Source organism: Abramis brama, assembly GCF_963993115.1.
Source record: "Abramis brama genome assembly, chromosome: 17".
Lineage (NCBI taxonomy): Eukaryota > Metazoa > Chordata > Actinopteri > Cypriniformes > Leuciscidae > Abramis > Abramis brama.
Window position 1 is genome coordinate 24,481,223 of NC_139979.1, and position 21,059 is coordinate 24,502,281.

Here is a 21,059-nt window from a genome sequence, read left to right on the forward strand (position 1 = left end):
AGAGAGCAGGAGGCAAGATCGTTACAAAAATACACAGAACTTTTGACGACTGTAATGCCCTTCTTCAGTGCTCTAGCATTTCTCCTGTATTGCATGCATGGAGAGCGCAAGCTGTCAGAGAACGTCGAGGACGCTTAGTCTTCATGTAGCTTTCCTTTGGGTTTCTTCCTGTGTGACGCCCCGAAATCACGTGACCTGGACTTGCTCAAAGGATAAATCCTGAGGACAGTGAAATGAACATTTGTTAGCCATGGCTAATAACTGTATCCTCAATAAAGACTGGAAAACTTCTTTGTAACTGTAACAACTTAAAAGCTACTGATAATGTAAACTATATTCAAGCTTACATACATACATAGGCCTACTACCATTCAAAAGTGTGGGGGCTGCATTCATTTGATCAAAAATACAGTAGAAATGTCAATGTTGTGAAATATTATTACTATTATAAAATATATCTATTTACTATTTTATTATATTTAAATTAAAAAATGTAATTTTCAGCAGCCATTACTCCAGCCTTCAGTGTCACATGATCCTTCATAAATCCATCTAATATGCTGATTTGGTGTTCAAGAAAGGTCTTTGTTACTGTTGAAACCTCCGTCCCCTGATGGAGGGAATGAGACATGGGGCCCTATTTTAACGATCTGAAACGCAAGTGTCAAAGCGCAAAGCGCAAGTAACTTTGTGGGCGGGTCTTGGCGCTGTTGCTATTTTCCCAGCGGGATAAATGACTCTTGCGCCAGGCGCAAATCTAAAATGGGTTGGTCTGAAGTAGCTTCATTATTCATAGGTGTGGTTTGGGCGTAACGTGAAATAAACCAATCAGAGCGTCATCTCACATTCCCTTTAAGAGCAGACGCGCTTTGTTCTAAAGCGGATTCCTATTATAACGGCGGATTTGCCAAACGCGCGCCAGGAGCGGTTCACAGCCAAGGAGAGCAACGCTCTCGTCAGGGACGTTGGGGATGGAGAAACCCACCCAAATTAACTTCGATTAAAAAGGCGTATGATAATTTGGGTAAATGTGTAAGCTAGATGTATGCTTTTATAATAAATTATCTATCTATCTATCTATCTATCTATCTATCTATCATAATAATGTATGATTTGCAAAAATGAAAACTGCTGCTTCTGTGTAGATGAGAGAATCAAAGTGTATGCGCGTTGTGCACACGCTACATTGATTATGGCCAAGCATGCGCCCTTAAAATAGCATATGAATAACATGCGCAACGCGCCACTGACTTTAAACTATTTTTTCCTGGTTAGTGGCGCAATTGTTTTCTAAACCTGCAAAATAGCATGAAGGAACGTTTGCGCCGGAACACGCCTCCTTTTTTGCGCTGAACCGCCCAGGGAGCGCAAGTTCATTCCCTAGTTTAGCGACGTGCTTCTGTGGAGGGAAAAGCGCGCTTTGCGCGGGTGCAAAATAGGAATGATACATGCGTCGGTGTACAAAGTCAATTGCGCTGGGTGCAAGATAGGGCCCATGGTGTCGAAGACTGACACTAGGGGTCGTACTTGGATTCCTCTGATATTTCAGAAAAGGTCAATGAGAATTGGCGAGTGGAATTTACATGCGCCACTTCCCCGGACATACGGTTAGAAAAGGAGCTGGCGTGCATCCACTCATTCAGGTTTGTGCTGAGGAGCCGAGAGTGTGTCCTGGCCATCTACTGGGTAGTCCAATGTTGTGGCAAGAGGGACACCATGTCTCGTTCCCTCCATCAGCGGAGGTTAAAACAGTAACCGAGATGTTCCCTATCTGTCAGTCACTTCAATGTAGTATCTGAGCCTAACACTAGGGATCCCCATGGAAAGAGTCACAACAGCTGAACTAAGTTACGAGGCTCTGGCGATGCAGATGTTGGCAAGCTACTGCGTGCCGAGTAACAAGTGCACTCGCAACATCGTAACCTACCCAACACTCCACATAAGCCGTGTAGTCCTTCGTACCACTCTGGGACCGAAGGACAGTACTTACAATTGGAATAGGTTGCTCCAGCTGAACTTCCAAGAACTTTTCAGTTCTTCTATTTATTTATTTTTTTAGGAAAGTAATCACAGCTGTTTTCAGACCGGAGTGCTGAGGAAGCGCTCTTCCTCCCAGATGAGAGAAAGAACACTACAGACACCACATTCTGCCCTAGGGGAGGTTAATCACATGGACTTACGTCCCGGGAATTACCCACCTGTTGAAAGAGGTCCCTGTGGTAAGTCCTACTAAGGCTTCAAAGCCTTCTTGATGTTCTTGCCGGTCGCCTGACGAGTGGGCTGTGTCGCATTCCTGGGGGCAACTCGACGCTACAGCCTGGCTGTGGGCTCCGGCGAGACTTTGGTCGCTCTGAGAGTGAAGTCAGTCGCTAAGCGTAGTTTCTGCATCAATCCCGGCTCAGAACTCCCCACGTGCAGCTCTTTTAGAGGTTTAGCCTAATGGACCTGCAAGATGGCTATGGCATGCAGGGTGGAGGCGGCCTGTCCAGCATTCCCGCAAGCCTTCGCTGTCAGAGATCTGGTACGATTACGCCAGGTCATGGCATTTTGCAGGTATAAATGCATCGCAATTGCACGCTCCACCTGTGGAACCTCTGTATACCCCTTGGCTGCCCCACCGTTGAGGGTATTGAGGGTGGAAGAGCTCGTAAAGCGGAAACAGGCAGTAAAATGTGCCTTCTGTGACTTTGTGTGCTCCTCATGTACTTCTGGAAAGAAAGGTACTGGGGCGGGGCACAGCTGTGAGTCGCGCTCCGAGCCTAGATACCAATCCAACCGATAGCGCTTAGGACAGGACAGAGGATTCCACTCTAGCCCGATGTCTCGACGGCCTGAGCAAGCATGGCCACCAACTCAGAGTCACACTCAGACTTGCCCACCGCACCGGAGGGTGGGAGCCCAGCCGAGACGTTCATGTCCGATGCTGCTATTGACAGCTCATCCTCATCTGGACCCTGAATGAGAAATCAGGCACGCCATGTGACGCAACAACAAACTCATCTGGGAACTCCATCGGGAGCAACATGCAAAATGAGAAATGGGATTGACCTGACAGAAATGCTCCCGTTGTTGCCCTCATATATCCCTCAGTGTTAGCCGTCGTGGCCTTGTGCATTGCAGAAGGACCAGCGCAGAGAGTGGCTGAGGTGACTCTCTCTTTAGCCAGAAAAGTGAGTCGAGATCCTAAGTACGACCCCCTAGTGTCCTCGACACCAGACAGATGGGGAACATTTCTTTCATTATCTTGAAAACAGTTGTGCTGCTTAATATTTTTGTGCAAACAGTGATAATTTTTTCAGTATTCTTTTATGAATATGTAGTTACAGCATTTGTTAAATAAAATGTATTTGTATCATAAATGCCTTTTGATGTGTCCTTGCACAACAATTTCTTAAGTATTGCTAATTTCTTAAAAACAATTACTGATGCCAAACTTTTGAATGGTAGTGAACTGTATTTAAATATTCATCTGCAACCTATATACCTGAAACCTAAAAACCTAAATACAAGTTACAGTACAGGTACATTGGAATTCTTGTGCGTTTCTCAGAGTCAGCTTTTATTTAAAAAAAATATATTTTAAGGGAGAGCAAGGAGCAGCTTAACATGAGCTCTAACACACATGTTAGCACATGAAAGGACAGTAAAGACACTACCAAAACAAAAACTAGGTAAAACTTGACTCGGAGAACTACGCTATGTCGCACACAGGGGAGCGTCATTCACATATTACATATCTGTTTCAGAGTTCTCCTAGTTCTGTTTAGGAGAATGTGTTTTATTAATGCTACTGAAACCTACTGGAAAAAAGAACTTGTTAGTGGAAAAGTGGATACTGTCAGGAAAAGAACTGAACTAATGTTATGCTAATGAAAATGTAGCTACATTACTAAGATTTTTACTTAGACTTAATGTACAGAAACTCTGCAAGGGGCTTTTTGTGGATTGACTTCATCCTATTCCACACGCACTAACTGTATGTTTTCCCCACCTGCGCTGATAGAGGTAGATGAGGAAGACCACATCATCTCTGAAGCAGGCCAACTGATGGGGTCCAGGGGTTGTTATTATTCCACTGAACACATCACTGATGAATGTGTTCAAGCCCTGAGAAGCAAAATCAATTCATCATACAGTAGTGTATCTATTTTGGAAAGGGTCTCTTTAAATTTAAGTCTTAAGACTCCCTATTAAGCAGAAACAACTTAAAAGAAATGTTATATTGGTTTTCCCCATTGAGAACAGTTAATGTTCTGATATAAAAAATATATATATTAAAAGGTAATTTTATCTTATTTTTTCTTGCACCCAAAAATCATAATTTAGTTTATGGCCATTATAATATTATTCAATATTAAAAATAAGCTTCAGCCATAACTTTAAGATCCCTCTGAAGGATATGCAGAGCGGTAGGTGCTACACACAGCCAGGAACATATATGATGAGCTTTCACACATTTTATTTTCAGTTCTTCTAAGTCAGTGTTTCTCAACTGGTGGGTCGTGTCAGAGTGCATAGTCAAAGAATAAACAACAACAACAAAAAACATACTTCTAGAAAGTCTTTTAGAAAATACAAGCATGAAACACGGTACTTACGTTGTCAGTAAGTCATGAAATTACCAAAATGTGTTACCCAAAATACAACTTTATTTCCATTTTGCAGTATGTTTTCAATAAGATCACAGAAAATCGATTTCTCATTAAATTAACGTAACTTACCTTATACATCAAGACGGACATCTGCAGGTGAGCCACAGATTTTAACTGTGGAGAAAAGCAAAAGACACACTTAAGGAACATTCAGAGGAAACATTATAGGAAAAAGACAACTGTAGTTGAACTGTATTTCAGAACTGGCCTATAAACAAACCTTGTAATTGATGAACAGCTGAGGAACCATTGACAGAAACCCGAACGCATAAACACCTTAATGTTTAAAAAAAAGAAGAGGAGTTTTATTTAGAAATTCTTTGTGCAGTTAGTAATTAAGTGTTAATTAACACTTTTTATTATTAAAGCTCTTACCACTAATAAGGCCATTGGTTATCCAAGAGTACCAACTATTGAGAGTACACAACATAACGAAACATGAATACATATATTAATATATATATAAAGGCTCTAAAAAGTTTGTGAACCTTTTTTGTGAATTTTCTTTATAAATATGACCTATATAGAAAGATGAATTCGAAATAGAGCTTTCTTATTTAAATGAGTTGAGGCAGTGTTGTTAAGAGGAATGGACCAAAATACTTTTTAAGCTGATGAATAAACTGATTACACAGTTACATGGAAACATTTGGTTCCTGTAACTGCTGCTCAAGGCCGTCACACCAGATAACAACACAGATGTTTATTTTTGCTTAATATTTAAGTTAAAATAAGCAGTGTTATTTGTTTTATTGGATTTCTCTTTATCTAGTTAGACTTCAATCTAGTATGGACTTCCAGGAAGATTTCAATGTTGGTCAAATTTATAAAAGATTCTTACGGGTTCACACATTTTCCATTACCACTACAGTAAGTATATATATATGGAGAAAAGCATGAACATTTCCATATATATATATATATATATATATATATATACAGTGGGTACGAAAAGTATTCAGACCCCCTTAAATTTTTCACTCTTTGTTATATTGCAGCCATTTGCTAAAATCATTTAAGTTCATTTTTTTCCTCATTATTGTACACACAGCACCCCATATTGACAGAAAAACACAGAATTGTTGACATTTTTGCACATTTATTAAAAAAGAAAAACTGAAATATCACATGGTCCTACGTATTCAGACCCTTTGCTCAGTATTTAGTAGAAGCACCCTTTTGATCTAATACAGCCATGAGTCTTTTTGGGAAAAATGCAACAAGTTTTTCACACTTGGATTTGGGTATCCTCTGCCATTCCTCCTTGCATATACTCTCCAGTTCTGTCAGGTTGGATGGTAAACGTTGGTGGACAGCCATTTTCAGGTCACTCCAGAGATGCTCAGTTGGGTGTAAGTCAGGGCTCTGGCTGGGCCATTCAAGAACAGTCACAGAGTTGTTGTGAAGCCACTCCTTCGTTATTTTAGCTGTGTGCTTAGGGTCATTGTCTTGTTGGAAGGTGAACCTTTGGCCCAGTCTGAGGTCCAGAGCACTCTGGAGAAGGTTTTCATCCAGGATATCCCTGTACTTGGCCGCATTCATCTTTCCCTCGATTGCAACCAGTCGTCTTGTCCCTGCAGCTGAAAAACACCCCCACAGCATGATGCTGCCACCACCATGCTTCACTGTTGAGACTGTATTGGACAGGTGATGAGCAGTGCCTGGTTTTCTCCACACATACCACTTAGAATTAAGGCCAAAAAGTTCTATCTTGGTCTCATCAGACCAGAGAATCTTATTTATCACCATCTTGGAGTCCTTCAGGTGGGCTTTCATGTGTCTTGCACTGAGGAGAGGCTTCCGTCGGGCCACTCTGCCATAAAGCCCCGACTGGTGGATGGCTGCAGTGATGGTTGACTTGCTACAACTTTCTCCCATCTCCCGACTGCATCTCTGGAGCTCAGCCACAGTGATCTTTGGGTTCTTCTTTACCTCTCTCACCAAGGCTCTTCTCCCCCGATAGCTCAGTTTGGCCGGGCGGCCAGTTCTAGGAAGGGTTCTGGTCGTCCCAAACGTCTTCCATTTAAGGATTATGGAGGCCACTGTGCTCTTAGGAACCTTAAGTGCAGCAGAATTTTTTTTGTAACCTTGGCCAGATCTGTGCCTTGCCACAATTCTGTCTCTGAGCTCTTCAGGCAGTTCCTTTGACCTCATGATTCTCATTTGCTCTGACATGCACTGTGAGCTGTAAGGTCTTATATAGACAGGTGTGTGGCTTTCCTAATCAAGTCCAATCAGTATAATCAAACACAGCTAGACTCAAATGAAGGTGTATAACAATCTCAAGGATGATCAGAAGAAATGGACAGCACCTGAGTTAAATATATGAGTGTCACAGCAAAGGGTCTGAATACGTAGGACCATGTGATATTTCAGTTTTTCTTTTTTAATAAATGTGCAAAAATGTCAACAATTCTGTGTTTTTCTGTCAATATGGGGTGCTGTGTGTACAATAATGAGGAAAAAAAAGAACTTAAATGATTTTAGCAAATGGCTGCAATATAACAAAGAGTGAAAAATTTAAGGGGGTCTGAATACTTTTCGTACCCACTGTATATATATACAGTGAGGAAAATCAGTATTTGAACACCCTGTTATTTTGCAAGTTCTCCCACTTAGAAATCATGGAGGGGTCTGAAATTGTCATCGTAGGTGCATGTCCACTTTGAGAGACATAATCTAAATAAAAAATCCAGAAATCACAATGTATGATTTTTTAACTATTTATTTGTATGATACAGCTGCAAATAAGCATTTGAACACCTGAGAAAATCAATGTTAATATTTGGTACAGTAGCCTTTGTTTGCAATTACAGAGGTCAAACGTTTCCTGTAGTTTTTCACCAGGTTTGCACACACTGCAGGAGGGATTTTGGCCCACTCCTCCACACAGATCTTCTCTAGATCAGTCAGGTTTCTGGGCTGTCGCTGAGAAACACGGAGTTTGAGCTCCCTCCAAAGATTCTCTATTGGGTTTAGGTCTGGAGACTGGCTAGGCCACGCCAGAACCTTGATATGCTTCTTACAGAGCCACTCCTTGGTTATCCTGGCTGTGTGCTTCGGGTCATTGTCATGTTGGAAGACCCAGCCTCGACCCATCTTCAATGCTCTAACTGAGGGAAGGAGGTTGTTCCCCAAAATCTCGCAATACGTGGCCCCGGTCATCCTCTCCTTAATACAGTGCAGTCGCCCTGTCCCATGTGCAGAAAAACACCCCCAAAGCATGATGCTACCACCCCCATGCTTCACAGTAGGGATGGTGTTCTTGGGATGGTACTCATCATTCTTCTTCCTCCAAACATGTTTAGTGGAATTATGACCAAAAAGTTCTATTTTGGTCTCATCTGACCACATGACTTTCTCCCATGACTCCTCTGGATCATCCAAATGGTCATTGGCAAACTTAAGACGGGCCTTGACATGTGCTGGTTTAAGCAGGGGAACCTTCCGTGCTATGCATGATTTCAAACCATGACGTCTTAGTGTATTACCAACAGTAACCTTGGAAACAGTGGTCCCAGCTCTTTTCAGGTCATTGACCAGCTCCTCCCGTGTAGTTCTGGGCTGATTTCTCACCTTTCTTAGGATCACTGAGACCCCACGAGGTGAGATCTTGCATGGAGCCCCAGTCCGAGGGAGACTGACAGTCATGTTTAGCTTCTTCCATTTTCTAATGATTGCTCCAACAGTGGACCTTTTTTCACCAAGCTGCTTGGCAATTTGCTTGGCCTTGTGGAGGTGTACAATTTTGTCTCTAGTGTCTTTGGACAGCTCTTTGGTCTTGGCCATGTTAGTAGTTGGATTCTTACTGATTGTATGGGGTGGACAGGTGTCTTTATGCAGCTAACGACCTCAAACAGGTGCATCTAATTTAGTATAATAAATGGAGTGGAGGTGGACATTTTAAAGGCAGACTAACAGGTCTTTGAGGGTCAGAATTCTAGCTGATAGACAGGTGTTCAAATACTTATTTGCAGCTGTATCATACAAATAAATAGTTAAAAAATCATATATTGTGATTTCTGGATTTTTATTTTTAGATTATGTCTCTCACAGTGGACATGCACCTACGATGACAATTTCAGACCCCTCCATTATTTCCAAGTGGGAGAACTTGCAAAATAGCAGGGTGTTCAAATACTTATTTTCCTCACTATATATATATATATATATATATATATATATATATATATATATATATATATATATATATATAATATGAATATTATTTTTAAAGTAAAAATGTTACCTTTTATTTTGGAGATACAAGTACGAGTATATGGCCCCACTGATACACAATGGATACATCAGATATGACAAGAACTTCATGGCCTGTACAAGTAAAGAGAAACTACTCAAAAAAAAAACTGTCGAAGAAAGATGACAAATTCTATAGGAACTCGGGAAACATGAATTAATAATGAACTAAATGGTTCAATGAACAAACTGAAATGGTTCAAAAAGAATTTGTTCACACCTTAGAATCATAGTCTTCCGTTGCGCGCTCAAAATCATCCATTCTTTCATCCTTCAAGAAAACAAATTACAGTGAGTGAGTACGATGTGTAGTATATTCCTTAAAAAGACCATACTGTGCTTACTAATAAACTAATACCGGTAAACACTTACATGAAATGTGGGTGAAAGTGCCAAGACCTTGTTCACTTTCCATAACTACAAATTCAAGAACAAATGACAGTGGAGAAAAGTCAGGTTTGGTTTAAACAGAAATAAATGCCAGCAGTCCAAAATGAGCACATTTGCACCTATTTTTATACCTCAATTAGAGCCGAGATCCCAGTGGGAAGCAGAATCAGCCAGCTGGATTTCTCTTCTATTAGGTGGAGGAATATTACGATGGTACTGAAACATCTCCACACAACTGCAGAGACAAACACGATTTTATAGCCATTTTTTCCAATTGCGACAAATTATTTGTGGCTCGTCTCGTCGCACCAACAAACTGCAGCTCTTTAATCAGTACCTGATCTTCTAGAAATACCAGCTAAACTCTTCTTTTCTCGCCAGAACCGTATGTCATTCTTGAAGGCAAAGACCTCAAATGAGAGCTGCAAAACAGAATATTACATTATTGGTAAGATAATGATAATATATAATAATAAACGTACATAAAAATAAGTATCTATATAAAGCATTTTTACATGGAATGCAGGCACTAGAATGGACAAAGCCAAGATGTGCAGCCCACTATCAACAAACATGGCTTTAATCTCATCAAGATTCTGCTCCGAAAATCCTGCCAGAAGGAAAGTAGAAAAACAGGCTTATGATTAATACAGAATTAAACGATGAATCTGAGAAAACTTGTGAATCTAGTATATGATGCATATATGTCATGCATTGTATGCCACTCACCAAAATGTTTGAGTGAGTATATGACAGCTTGTATATGGATCCATATTCTGAATTTGCGTAAGGTAATGGTGTCATATGATATTGTCAGTGGGACTGCTTTTGTGGTGCTGTTTATCTCCTGCGTAATTTAACATGTAAACGTGCATTCATAAATCGAGCGCATTTAAATGTTTACATTTTAAATAGAATCTCAGAATTATTATTATTTTTAAATACAATTAAGTCCTTTAATCTGCTTCTTAGTTCATCAACCAGTAAAAGTGGCAGATACAATTTCTTTTTTTCCTTTTTTCCATCTTCAACTCTGAGGGAATAAAAATGAAAGTAAAACAAACAGCGTTGGAATTCCAGGTAATATATTAAGACACAGATACACACACATATCAAGGTTTCAGATAATAACTCACATTTTCATATAGCGGCGAAGGTCGCTGGGCACCGCGGCACTGTTGAAGGTGAAATCCTCGTTCATTACGTTCAAGGGAAGTCGTGATTTCCAGTAAGAAACAATCTGCTGCTCTTCTGGTGCCTTTACACAGGAAAGTATCCACATTCAAGTTATCTCTTCACATCTGTCATGATGCATTTTTTATTTTAGTCAACTAAACTTGATTTACTGTGTTTATATAATCAGTTGAGATTTTTTACAGCATATGAACTGATTTGTGTTACGAACTGCTCCGAGACACGAAGATCGATCCAAATGCAGCTTTTAATAAGGAAGGTCGTACAGGCAAGGGTCATACACAGATAGGCAGTCCAAACAAAGAAACAAAGAAACAAACAAAACAGGCAGGGACCAGAGGCAAGAGAGTAATCCAGGGACCAGAGGCAAGAGAGTAATCCAGGGAACAGGGCAAGATATCCAAAAACCAAGAGACAAGAAAACCAAGAGAATGCTCAGAAATGCAGTGTGACACAAACAAAACTTCGCAATGATTGAATGAATGAACAAGGAATAAATAGGCTGAACCTAACAAGGATGATGAGACACAGGTTAATGCAATTAGTGATGATGAGTCCGGGCAGTGAGTTATGGGAAATGTAGTTAGTGAGAGAGTGACAATAGTTGGGTGTGGAGTGCCCTCTGGTGGTTCTCAAGGGCACTCCAGCTGGTGACCGTTACATAGCCCCCCCTCAAAGGAGCGGCTTCCAGACGCTCTGAAATTTTCCAGGAGGGAGGTGGAGCGGAGGCGGACCCGGGGGCGGGATGGAGGGCCAGGCCCGTGGAGCGGAAGACGACCTGGAGACTGCGGCAAGACGGGAGGCCAGGGCGGATCAGGCTGTGCAGGCGACCAGGGCGGATCAGGCTGTGCAGGCGACCAGGGCGGATCAGGCTGTGCAGGCGACCAGGGCGGATCAGGCTGTGCAGGCGACCAGGGAGGAGACGACCCTTCAGGCGGCCAGGGCAGAGACGACCCTTCAGGCGGCCAGGGCGGAGCAGACGGTTCAGGAGGCCAGGGCGGAGCAGACGGTTCAGGAGGCCAGGGCGGAGACGACCCTTCAGGCGGCCAGGGCGGAGACGATCCTTCAGGCGGCCAGGGCGGAGCAGACGGTTCAGGCGGCCAGGGCGGAGCAGACGGTTCAGGAGGCCAGGGAGGAGACGACCCTTCAGGCGACCATGGCACAGGAACAGACACCGGCTCAGGAACAGGTTTAGACACCGGCTCAGGAACAGATGGAACAGACACCGGTTCAGGAACAGACACCGGCTCAGGAACAGACGGAACAGACACTGGTTCAGGAACAGACACCGGTTCAGGAACAGGCGTGGCGGCGGCCATCTCTGCTGAGGGCTCAGGTTCAGGCACGGCGTCCATCTTGTCCTGAGACACTGGCTTGGCGGGCGTGACGTGAATAATCTCTGGATCAGCAGAAGTGATGTGAACAGTCTCTGGATCGGCAGAAGTGACGTGAACAGTCTCTGGATCGGCAGACGTGACTTGAACAGTCTCTGGATCGGCAGACGTGACGTGAACAGTCTCTGGATCGGCAGACGTGACGTGAACAGTCTCTGGATCGGCAGGAGTGACGTGAAGCTGTGGCTCGGCAGGACTGACCTGAAGCTCTGGCTCGGCAGGACTGACGTGAAGCTCTGGCTCGGCAGGACTGACGTGAAGCTCTGGCTCGGCAGGACAGACGTGAAGCGCAGGCTCGGCAGGGCTGACGTGAAGAGACTCAGGCTCTGCAGGGCTGACGTGGAGCGCAGGCTCGGCAGGGCTGACGTGAAGCGCAGGCTCGGCAGGGCTGACGTGAAGAGACTCAGGCTCTACAGGGCTGATGTGGAGCGCAGGCTCGGCAGGGCTGACGTGAAGAGACTCAGGCTCTGCAGGGCTGACGTGAAGAGACTCAGGCTCTGCAGGGCTGACGTGAAGAGACTCAGGCTCTGCAGAGGCCATGGCGGGATGAGGCTCTGGTGTGACTGCGCTGGTGAGCGGTGTTAGCACAGGAGTTAACAAACAGCGTTGGAATTCCAGGTAATATATTAAGACACAGATACACACACATATCAAGGTTTCAGATAATAACTCACATTTTCATATAGCGGCGAAGGTCGCTGGGCACCGCGGCACTGTTGAAGGTGAAATCCTCGTTCATTACGTTCAAGGGAAGTCGTGATTTCCAGTAAGAAACAATCTGCTGCTCTTCTGGTGCCTTTACACAGGAAAGTATCCACATTCAAGTTATCTCTTCACATCTGTCATGATGCATTTTTTATTTTAGTCAACTAAACTTGATTTACTGTGTTTATATAATCAGTTGAGATTTTTTACAGCATATGAACTGATTTGTGTTACGAACTGCTCCGAGACACGAAGATCGATCCAAATGCAGCTTTTAATAAGGAAGGTCGTACAGGCAAGGGTCATACACAGATAGGCAGTCCAAACAAAGAAACAAAGAAACAAACAAAACAGGCAGGGACCAGAGGCAAGAGAGTAATCCAGGGACCAGAGGCAAGAGAGTAATCCAGGGAACAGGGCAAGATATCCAAAAACCAAGAGACAAGAAAACCAAGAGAATGCTCAGAAATGCAGTGTGACACAAACAAAACTTCGCAATGATTGAATGAATGAACAAGGAATAAATAGGCTGAACCTAACAAGGATGATGAGACACAGGTTAATGCAATTAGTGATGATGAGTCCGGGCAGTGAGTTATGGGAAATGTAGTTAGTGAGAGAGTGACAATAGTTGGGTGTGGAGTGCCCTCTGGTGGTTCTCAAGGGCACTCCAGCTGGTGACCGTTACATAGCCCCCCCTCAAAGGAGCGGCTTCCAGACGCTCTGAAATTTTCCAGGAGGGAGGTGGAGCGGAGGCGGACCCGGGGGCGGGATGGAGGGCCAGGCCCGTGGAGCGGAAGACGACCTGGAGACTGCGGCAAGACGGGAGGCCAGGGCGGATCAGGCTGTGCAGGCGACCAGGGCGGATCAGGCTGTGCAGGCGACCAGGGCGGATCAGGCTGTGCAGGCGACCAGGGCGGATCAGGCTGTGCAGGCGACCAGGGCGGATCAGGCTGTGCAGGCGACCAGGGAGGATCAGGCTGTGCAGGCGACCAGGGAGGAGACGACCCTTCAGGCGGCCAGGGCAGAGACGACCCTTCAGGCGGCCAGGGCGGAGCAGACGGTTCAGGAGGCCAGGGCGGAGCAGACGGTTCAGGAGGCCAGGGCGGAGACGACCCTTCAGGCGGCCAGGGCGGAGACGATCCTTCAGGCGGCCAGGGCGGAGCAGACGGTTCAGGCGGCCAGGGCGGAGCAGACGGTTCAGGAGGCCAGGGAGGAGACGACCCTTCAGGCGACCATGGCACAGGAACAGACACCGGCTCAGGAACAGGTTTAGACACCGGCTCAGGAACAGATGGAACAGACACCGGTTCAGGAACAGACACCGGCTCAGGAACAGACGGAACAGACACTGGTTCAGGAACAGACACCGGTTCAGGAACAGGCGTGGCGGCGGCCATCTCTGCTGAGGGCTCAGGTTCAGGCACGGCGTCCATCTTGTCCTGAGACACTGGCTTGGCGGGCGTGACGTGAATAATCTCTGGATCAGCAGAAGTGATGTGAACAGTCTCTGGATCGGCAGAAGTGACGTGAACAGTCTCTGGATCGGCAGACGTGACTTGAACAGTCTCTGGATCGGCAGACGTGACGTGAACAGTCTCTGGATCGGCAGACGTGACGTGAACAGTCTCTGGATCGGCAGGAGTGACGTGAAGCTGTGGCTCGGCAGGACTGACCTGAAGCTCTGGCTCGGCAGGACTGACGTGAAGCTCTGGCTCGGCAGGACTGACGTGAAGCTCTGGCTCGGCAGGACAGACGTGAAGCGCAGGCTCGGCAGGGCTGACGTGAAGAGACTCAGGCTCTGCAGGGCTGACGTGGAGCGCAGGCTCGGCAGGGCTGACGTGAAGCGCAGGCTCGGCAGGGCTGACGTGAAGAGACTCAGGCTCTACAGGGCTGATGTGGAGCGCAGGCTCGGCAGGGCTGACGTGAAGAGACTCAGGCTCTGCAGGGCTGACGTGAAGAGACTCAGGCTCTGCAGGGCTGACGTGAAGAGACTCAGGCTCTGCAGGGCTGACGTGAAGAGACTCAGGCTCTGCAGAGGCCATGGCGGGATGAGGCTCTGGTGTGACTGCGCTGGTGAGCGGTGTTAGCACAGGAGTTGCCAACACTAGAGTGGGCATGACGTGAAGCTCAGGCTCGGCAGACGTGAAACCCACAGAAAAAGTTGAGCCACTCAGTTGCAGGGCCAAGTCAACATACTGCTTTAGAGTCCAGCTAGGGTGATAAAGTGGCATTACGGAGCTAAGCGGCTCGGATAGTCCTCCACGAAAAAAGATCATCAGACATAACTCGTCCATACAGGTCAAGCGAGCCAGCTCCAAAAAGTCCATGACGTATTCCTCTATGGGCTGGTCTCCCTGACGGAGACGCATGATCTGTGCTGCTGGATTCATGATGGGTCTGGGTCTTACTTGGCTGCTGGATCTGTGTTGGCGAAGTCTTCTGTTACGAACTGCTCCGAGACACGAAGATCGATCCAAATGCAGCTTTTAATAAGGAAGGTCGTACAGGCAAGGGTCATACACAGATAGGCAGTCCAAACAAAGAAACAAACAAACAAACAAAACAGGCAGGGACCAGAGGCAAGAGAGTAATCCAGGGAACAGGGCAAGATATCCAAAAACCAAGAGACAAGAAAACCAAGAGAATGCTCAGAAATGCAGTGTGACACAAACAAAACTTCGCAATGATTGAATGAATGAACAAGGAATAAATAGGCTGAAACTAACAAGGATGATGAGACACAGGTGAATGCAATTAGTGATGATGAGTCCGGGCAGTGAGTTATGGGAAATGTAGTTAGTGAGAGAGTGACAATAGTCGGGTGTGGAGTGCCCTCTGGTGGTTCTCAAGGGCACTCCAGCTGGTGACCGTTACAATTTGAAGTAGGGTATATTCATTTAGCACATGGACTGATGAAGTAAGATAATACTTCACTTTGCTGTACTGTACTGTAAGTAAAGTTGAGAACCCCAACGATTTTATGCTTTTAGATGATGCTCTAATGCAAGTGTGCTTTCCCAAAAGCAACATTAGCCAACTATGGTCACAAGTTCAGTCGTTAGCAGCATAGTTAAACGATTTGGCATTTCCTGAAACCATAGTTCCAATGAACATTCACAAACAGCGTGGTTGGAACTACAGCTCTAGAGCTGAGGTTAGATGTGGGCTTAATAAATCCTTATCCTGAGCAAAATAAGCAAGCTGACATTCAGTACAATCTAGATCTTTCATTTCGAATATGTACAAATTTAATTTACGAATTTCTTTCTTCTGCTGAACACAAAGGAAGATATTTTGAAGAATGTCGGTCACCAAACAGTTGATGGACCCCATTTACTTCCATAGTATTTATTTTCCTACTATGGAAGTGAAGGGGGTGGACTGGAATCCACTGCTGCTTCAATGTATATGTAATGAGTGATTATAATCAAGGTATTAATCAATATTTTTCCTTCTAAATATCACATGAGTTGAATGACTTCTCTGGAGATTTTATTTTGTTATTGAAGTTACCAGTGTGATTACTGAAATGTTATTTTCATGTATTCTTTTTAATGTCAGTATTTGATATTTGAATGTAGTAACATTGCTTGCCGATTTATCCCGGCTTCCAGAAATGAAATGAGGACTTGTTTTGTGTTTGAGAAAGGTCTTCAACATGTTAAAACACATAGGGGTCATTGAAGTCTATAGTTTAAGGGACCATTTCTCAGTTAAAGCCTATAGTTTCCATTTAGACTAAAGTTTCCTATCCTTGAGAGAAAGAACTTGTTATCTTGATGTTTTGAGACGAGACTCCTGTTTATAGTTAGAGCCTGGCCAAATCCAAACTTGGAAAAGATGTGTGTCGGTGTGTGTGTTAGTCTTCTTGCTTACAGGTTAAGGAACCACTGGCATTGTTGGAGATTGACTCAGTTGTTGTTCGAGACATGCTGCCACCCAGCAACCCAAATCTGCGACCTGGAAGGTCACGACGTGCCTAACTTCAGGGTCCGAGTGTCAGCTGCATAATCTATGGAGATATGCTTCTGTCTATCTGTATATGTGTGGAAAATTACTATGTTTATCAATTTCTTGGCCAATGAGAATCATTCAACCTGTAAGCAATGATGTAGCTTAGACCTTGGAAATGGTATAACTGCTGTGATCTTTGTAACTGTAAGCGGGGCGGCCTACGAACTCCTGTGTGAGTCTTGAAGCTGACTTCTGCTGATGAAACTGCAAACTATCTTCAGTAAAACTTTTCTTCAATTTTTTATAATTCTGACTCCGGGTCTTCTTTCAAACATCTGGTCCATGGGTCCTAAACTGTTAACCCCTAACAGAAGTCAATGGGGTTCATCAACTGTCTGGTTACCGACATTCTTCAAAATATCTTCCTTTGTGTTCAGCAGAAGAAAGAAATTCATACAGGTTTGAAACAACTTAAGGGTGAGTAAATGATGACAGAATTTTCATTTTGAAGTGAACTATTCCTTTAAAGTGCCGTTTTTGAAGAGTGTGCATGTGCGTACGGGCTCTAGTATGAAAGGAGTGTATCGTCAGTACATTCGGCAGAACACAACAGAAGTAATTATGAAATTACTTAAATATGTACTTAACTCTTACCTAAGTGGATCAAAACGCAGTCGTAAGTTAAACTGAATGAATTTAATATAAATTTAAACTATAATGCATATATAATGCTAACATGCAGTTAACTGTCCGAAAACATTACATTCAGTTTGCACTCAAGTATGTTATTTTAAAGCCACAAAACAGTAGTCCTTTTTAAAGTATGCTAAAATGTACTTCTTTTTCACAAGGGTAATTAGGGTACCAAATAAACTGCCACAATATTTGAAGAAGTGTGGGCAGTAATACTTTGCTACAATACCTCAGGGTTAGTGCTGGTGCCAGACTGAAGAAGGATCACTTGAGAGGTGAGACGGGTCACAAGCCGCACATGTCTGCTGTCTTTCCAAGGCGAAACTCCGCTTTTGTGCACAAACACCACGGCATGGACGCTCCCATTGTTATGGGTCATCTCAGGAACCGGGACACTCACCTTCCTTTAATCACAAAACATTGTATGCTGTCTGAGGAACCAAACAATGCAGTTTCAGTATTCACATACTGTACAATAAAAATGGTCAAAACCATATTAAAGTAAGTTTCTCAAACTGAATCAATTTCTTACCAGATCACCAGTTCTGAGCCACAGTGTACTTTCTGCAACTAAATGGGAAATAAGATTTTCATCTAGCCCTAACAAAATTGTACTGTGGTGATCCTATGGTACTGGATCACATGGTAAATCATATGGTATCACATAGTAAATACCATGATACTTTAATATATACTGGTCCCTTAAACCACATTTAAAAAAAATCTGAATGTCATTAAATTATTATTAAAATCAAACCAAGTGGCATTTGCAAGGAAAATGGCCATTTTATTTATATATACATGTACATAATTTAGAGTGCCACATAAGGGATAATGTATGTCCAGCCGGTTGTTATTGCATAATAAACCCCGACAGGGTGATCAGAATGCATTAAAGGGAATATGAGGGACATCGAACAATAAGAGGCTTAAAACAAACATCTGCAAACAAATGAATGTTAGACTTTTATCAGAACTAACTAACAGAACTAGCAATTTTGCAATTACTTTTACCTAATTGGTCCCAATCAGAATGTGTCCAATTACTTATTTATTGTTTTATTATTTAAAACCTGTATGTTCTCATCAACAACTTTAAGTTTATTGAAAAATATTAATTGCATTGAAAGTGCACTTGTACTTAAAGTCTTAAATAAGCAGATTCAATACCATTTCCATAAAGGTTGGGACAGTTTGTAAAATGCAGTAAAATCAAGAATCTGTGATTTGTTCATTCTCTTTAACCTTTATTTAGCTGAGAAAAAGATTTTCAGGTTTTTCGCTGACCAGTTTGTTTGTAATTTGGTTTTTGATGGCTGCAACACACTCCAGAAATGTTGAGACAGAGGCATGTTATACAACTGTATACTTTTTAATCATTTGGGAATTGAGGATACTAATTGTCACAGTTTTGCAAGTGGGATTTTTGCCCAATCTTGTCTGATACAATGCATTTCTTGATGTTGGTTTTCCATTGTATTTTTAATACAGTGGCTTGATTTCTCATGCAGTGCCATCTGAGGGCTCGAAGGTCACGCACATTCAACAGAGGTTTCTGCCTTGGCCTACACAGACTGAGATTTCTCTGGATTGTCACGGATTTGGTCTATGTATTTTGGGACTCATAGTTTGAAGTTCTTTCTGTTCTGTTTTACCCAGTTTCCCTTTTCCTGTTTCTTTAGTTGTCATAGTTATTCATTGATTAGTCTCACCTGTCCCTCATTGCCAATGTGTATTTAAACCCTCAGTTGTCTCCTGTTCTTTGCCTCGTGTTGAAGTTTCATGCTGGTGTTTATTGTGTCTCATCATGTAATGACCAACACACTTCAAGTTTCCCCTGAGGAATTTTTGTTTTGGTTCTGGGGGCGGCTTTATTTACCGGGCTCAAATGTCTGTGGAGCTTGGGAACTCCTTGATCACTGGATCAGTCCGAGGACGTAGGAGACTGACAGACAGTGATGGATTCTCCTCTGAGGTACGAGAGGCTGGCATGCCAAGTCCGGTGATCTCAGCGCATCCGAGTCACGTGGTCGTCTCTTTATTTTGCCTCTGTCCAAACTTTTTTGGAGTGTGTTGCAGCCATCAAAGTCAAAATTTGTTAATATTTACAAAATACTAATTTGACCATTGGAATTGTCAGTTAAATAAAGATTCAAGAGAATGAACAAATCACAGATTCTTGATTTTACTGCATTTTACAAAATGTCCCAACTTTTCTGGAATGGGGGTTGTAATATAATATTATTAATGAATAAAAGGTAACTTTAAAGTATGTTTTACTTTAAAGTATGTTTTAAATCATTGTTTTAATTATATTTTGTCATATTTTAAGTACACTTATTTTAATGTTGACTAAAATACTAGAGCATAAAGTACTTGATTATAATTTGAACTGTAGTGTGCTAAGTTAATTTAAAGTTAATATTTAAATGGACTAAATTGCAACTTCATTACAAATGTGTTATTACAAATATGCTATTTAAATCATTCAATTTTATCATAAATCCTTGTCAGTACATCCAGCATAGGGTACAACGGATTTAAAGAAACACCTTAAGAAAAAATGTGCTTTTCATACTCCCATAGTGTATGACTGATGCAGAAAAAAAAGATGTTTGCATTGAATATTGATGGAGCAACATATTTTGACATTTAATACAAGACATTCTAATTTAATTGCAATTAACATGTTCGAAAAAATTACATTCACTTCACACTTAAGTAGCTTATATAGTTTTAATGTAGGGCCTATTTCCGTAATCAGTTATTAATATTATGCTATTTCACATGGGTAATAACAAACCACAAAAGGTCAGCTTGCCTTTCGAACTTGGCGTTTATATCAAATCTGTCCACCTTGAAAAGCAGGTTGTGTCCAGCTTCATCACTGGGGTCCAGAGCGGAATAGACACTAAGCTGTTGAGAGATAACACGCATTAATAACTGTAAGATTATGAAGCAACGGGTGACTTACAATACATGTGACACAGACAGTTAAACTAACGTTAGATACACTCACCTGAAGTCGAGGCTTGACAGTGAGATAAGATGTAACGCAGCTGTCCCCTTTGGCGCTGTCACAGGGTTTGGTGTGTATGAAGCCGTATATGGCCCAGCACGTATGCAGGACATACACCACCAACACCCCACAAATCACTTTAGTGTAAGACATCTTGAACTGAGAGCCATTTTTGGGCTTAGAATAGCACGACGGGAACATCTTCACGCCTCGTCAAGTCGTTATTGTAAGGGGACGAATGCAGAAAAAAAGCTTTTAGCGATTCCCCTTAGCTGGCAAAGCACAGCAACACTTGCCTGGTTCATTCATTCATTGCGCGCTCGCGGAGGGGAAATGATGTCTTTATCCCAGACGCTGTAAAGCATCAGTGCAGCAGCAGCGAGTTGATGTTTCAGTGAATTACAGAAGGCCTAAAACCATCAAAACACAAAGGCTGGAGCGGAGATATTCATTTATATGTAATTTCCCGAATGCCGAATATGCAACCGCATGATCTCATGTATGACCAGCATCTTAGTATACTGTATTTGTGGGCACTGGGCAGGGTTGAGTGGGATGAACGCGGAGAGCGCCATCCTATGGCCGCAATGAGAATATGCGCTTGTGACATTTTATGTTAAAAAAACATCCAGTAATGCCAAAATATCACTCCCTTCTCAAACATTACAGCTGAATTTTTTTAACGAGTCCACCCCCACATTTTTTTTTAAAAATCAATTAAAAGGCAAATATAAGTAAATAATAAAAAAGAGATGCACAAGCAAAATACACACACAAAAAAACAATAATTTATTGTTT

General features: G+C 43.0%; 1 protein-coding gene across 1 annotated transcript; it reads right to left on the minus strand.

Moving 5' to 3' along the window:
• Positions 1–20,781, minus strand: LOC311067316 (lipid scramblase CLPTM1L-like). The gene is made up of 17 exons (XM_084089087.1): positions 20,262–20,781; positions 20,064–20,158; positions 17,472–17,646; positions 10,436–10,557; positions 10,245–10,332; positions 10,029–10,146; positions 9,815–9,909; positions 9,637–9,721; positions 9,431–9,534; positions 9,282–9,326; positions 9,130–9,180; positions 8,902–8,984; positions 5,028–5,062; positions 4,873–4,928; positions 4,722–4,766; positions 3,992–4,107; positions 1–219 (listed from the first exon to the last, which is right to left on the minus strand). The coding sequence occupies exons 1-17, from the start codon at positions 20,460–20,462 to the stop codon at positions 135–137; spliced, it is 1,599 nt and encodes a 532-aa protein (XP_083945213.1). The 5' UTR covers positions 20,463–20,781; the 3' UTR covers positions 1–134.
• Positions 20,782–21,059: the final 278 nt, after the last annotated feature.

Excerpts from the sequence above, each read along its gene's own strand:
- LOC311067316 (XM_084089087.1), bottom strand. The coding sequence starts at position 20,462 with ATGTTCCCGTCGTGCTATTCTAAGCCCAAAAATGGCTCTCAGTTCAAG. Across the intron at positions 17,647-20,063 it reads ATAAACGCCAAGTTCGAAAG|GAAGGTGAGTGTCCCGGTTC; the intron begins GCAAGCTGACCT and ends TTGTGATTAAAG. Across the intron at positions 10,333-10,435 it reads CTTCGCCGCTATATGAAAAT|AGTTGAAGATGGAAAAAAGG; the intron begins GTGAGTTATTAT and ends TTATTCCCTCAG.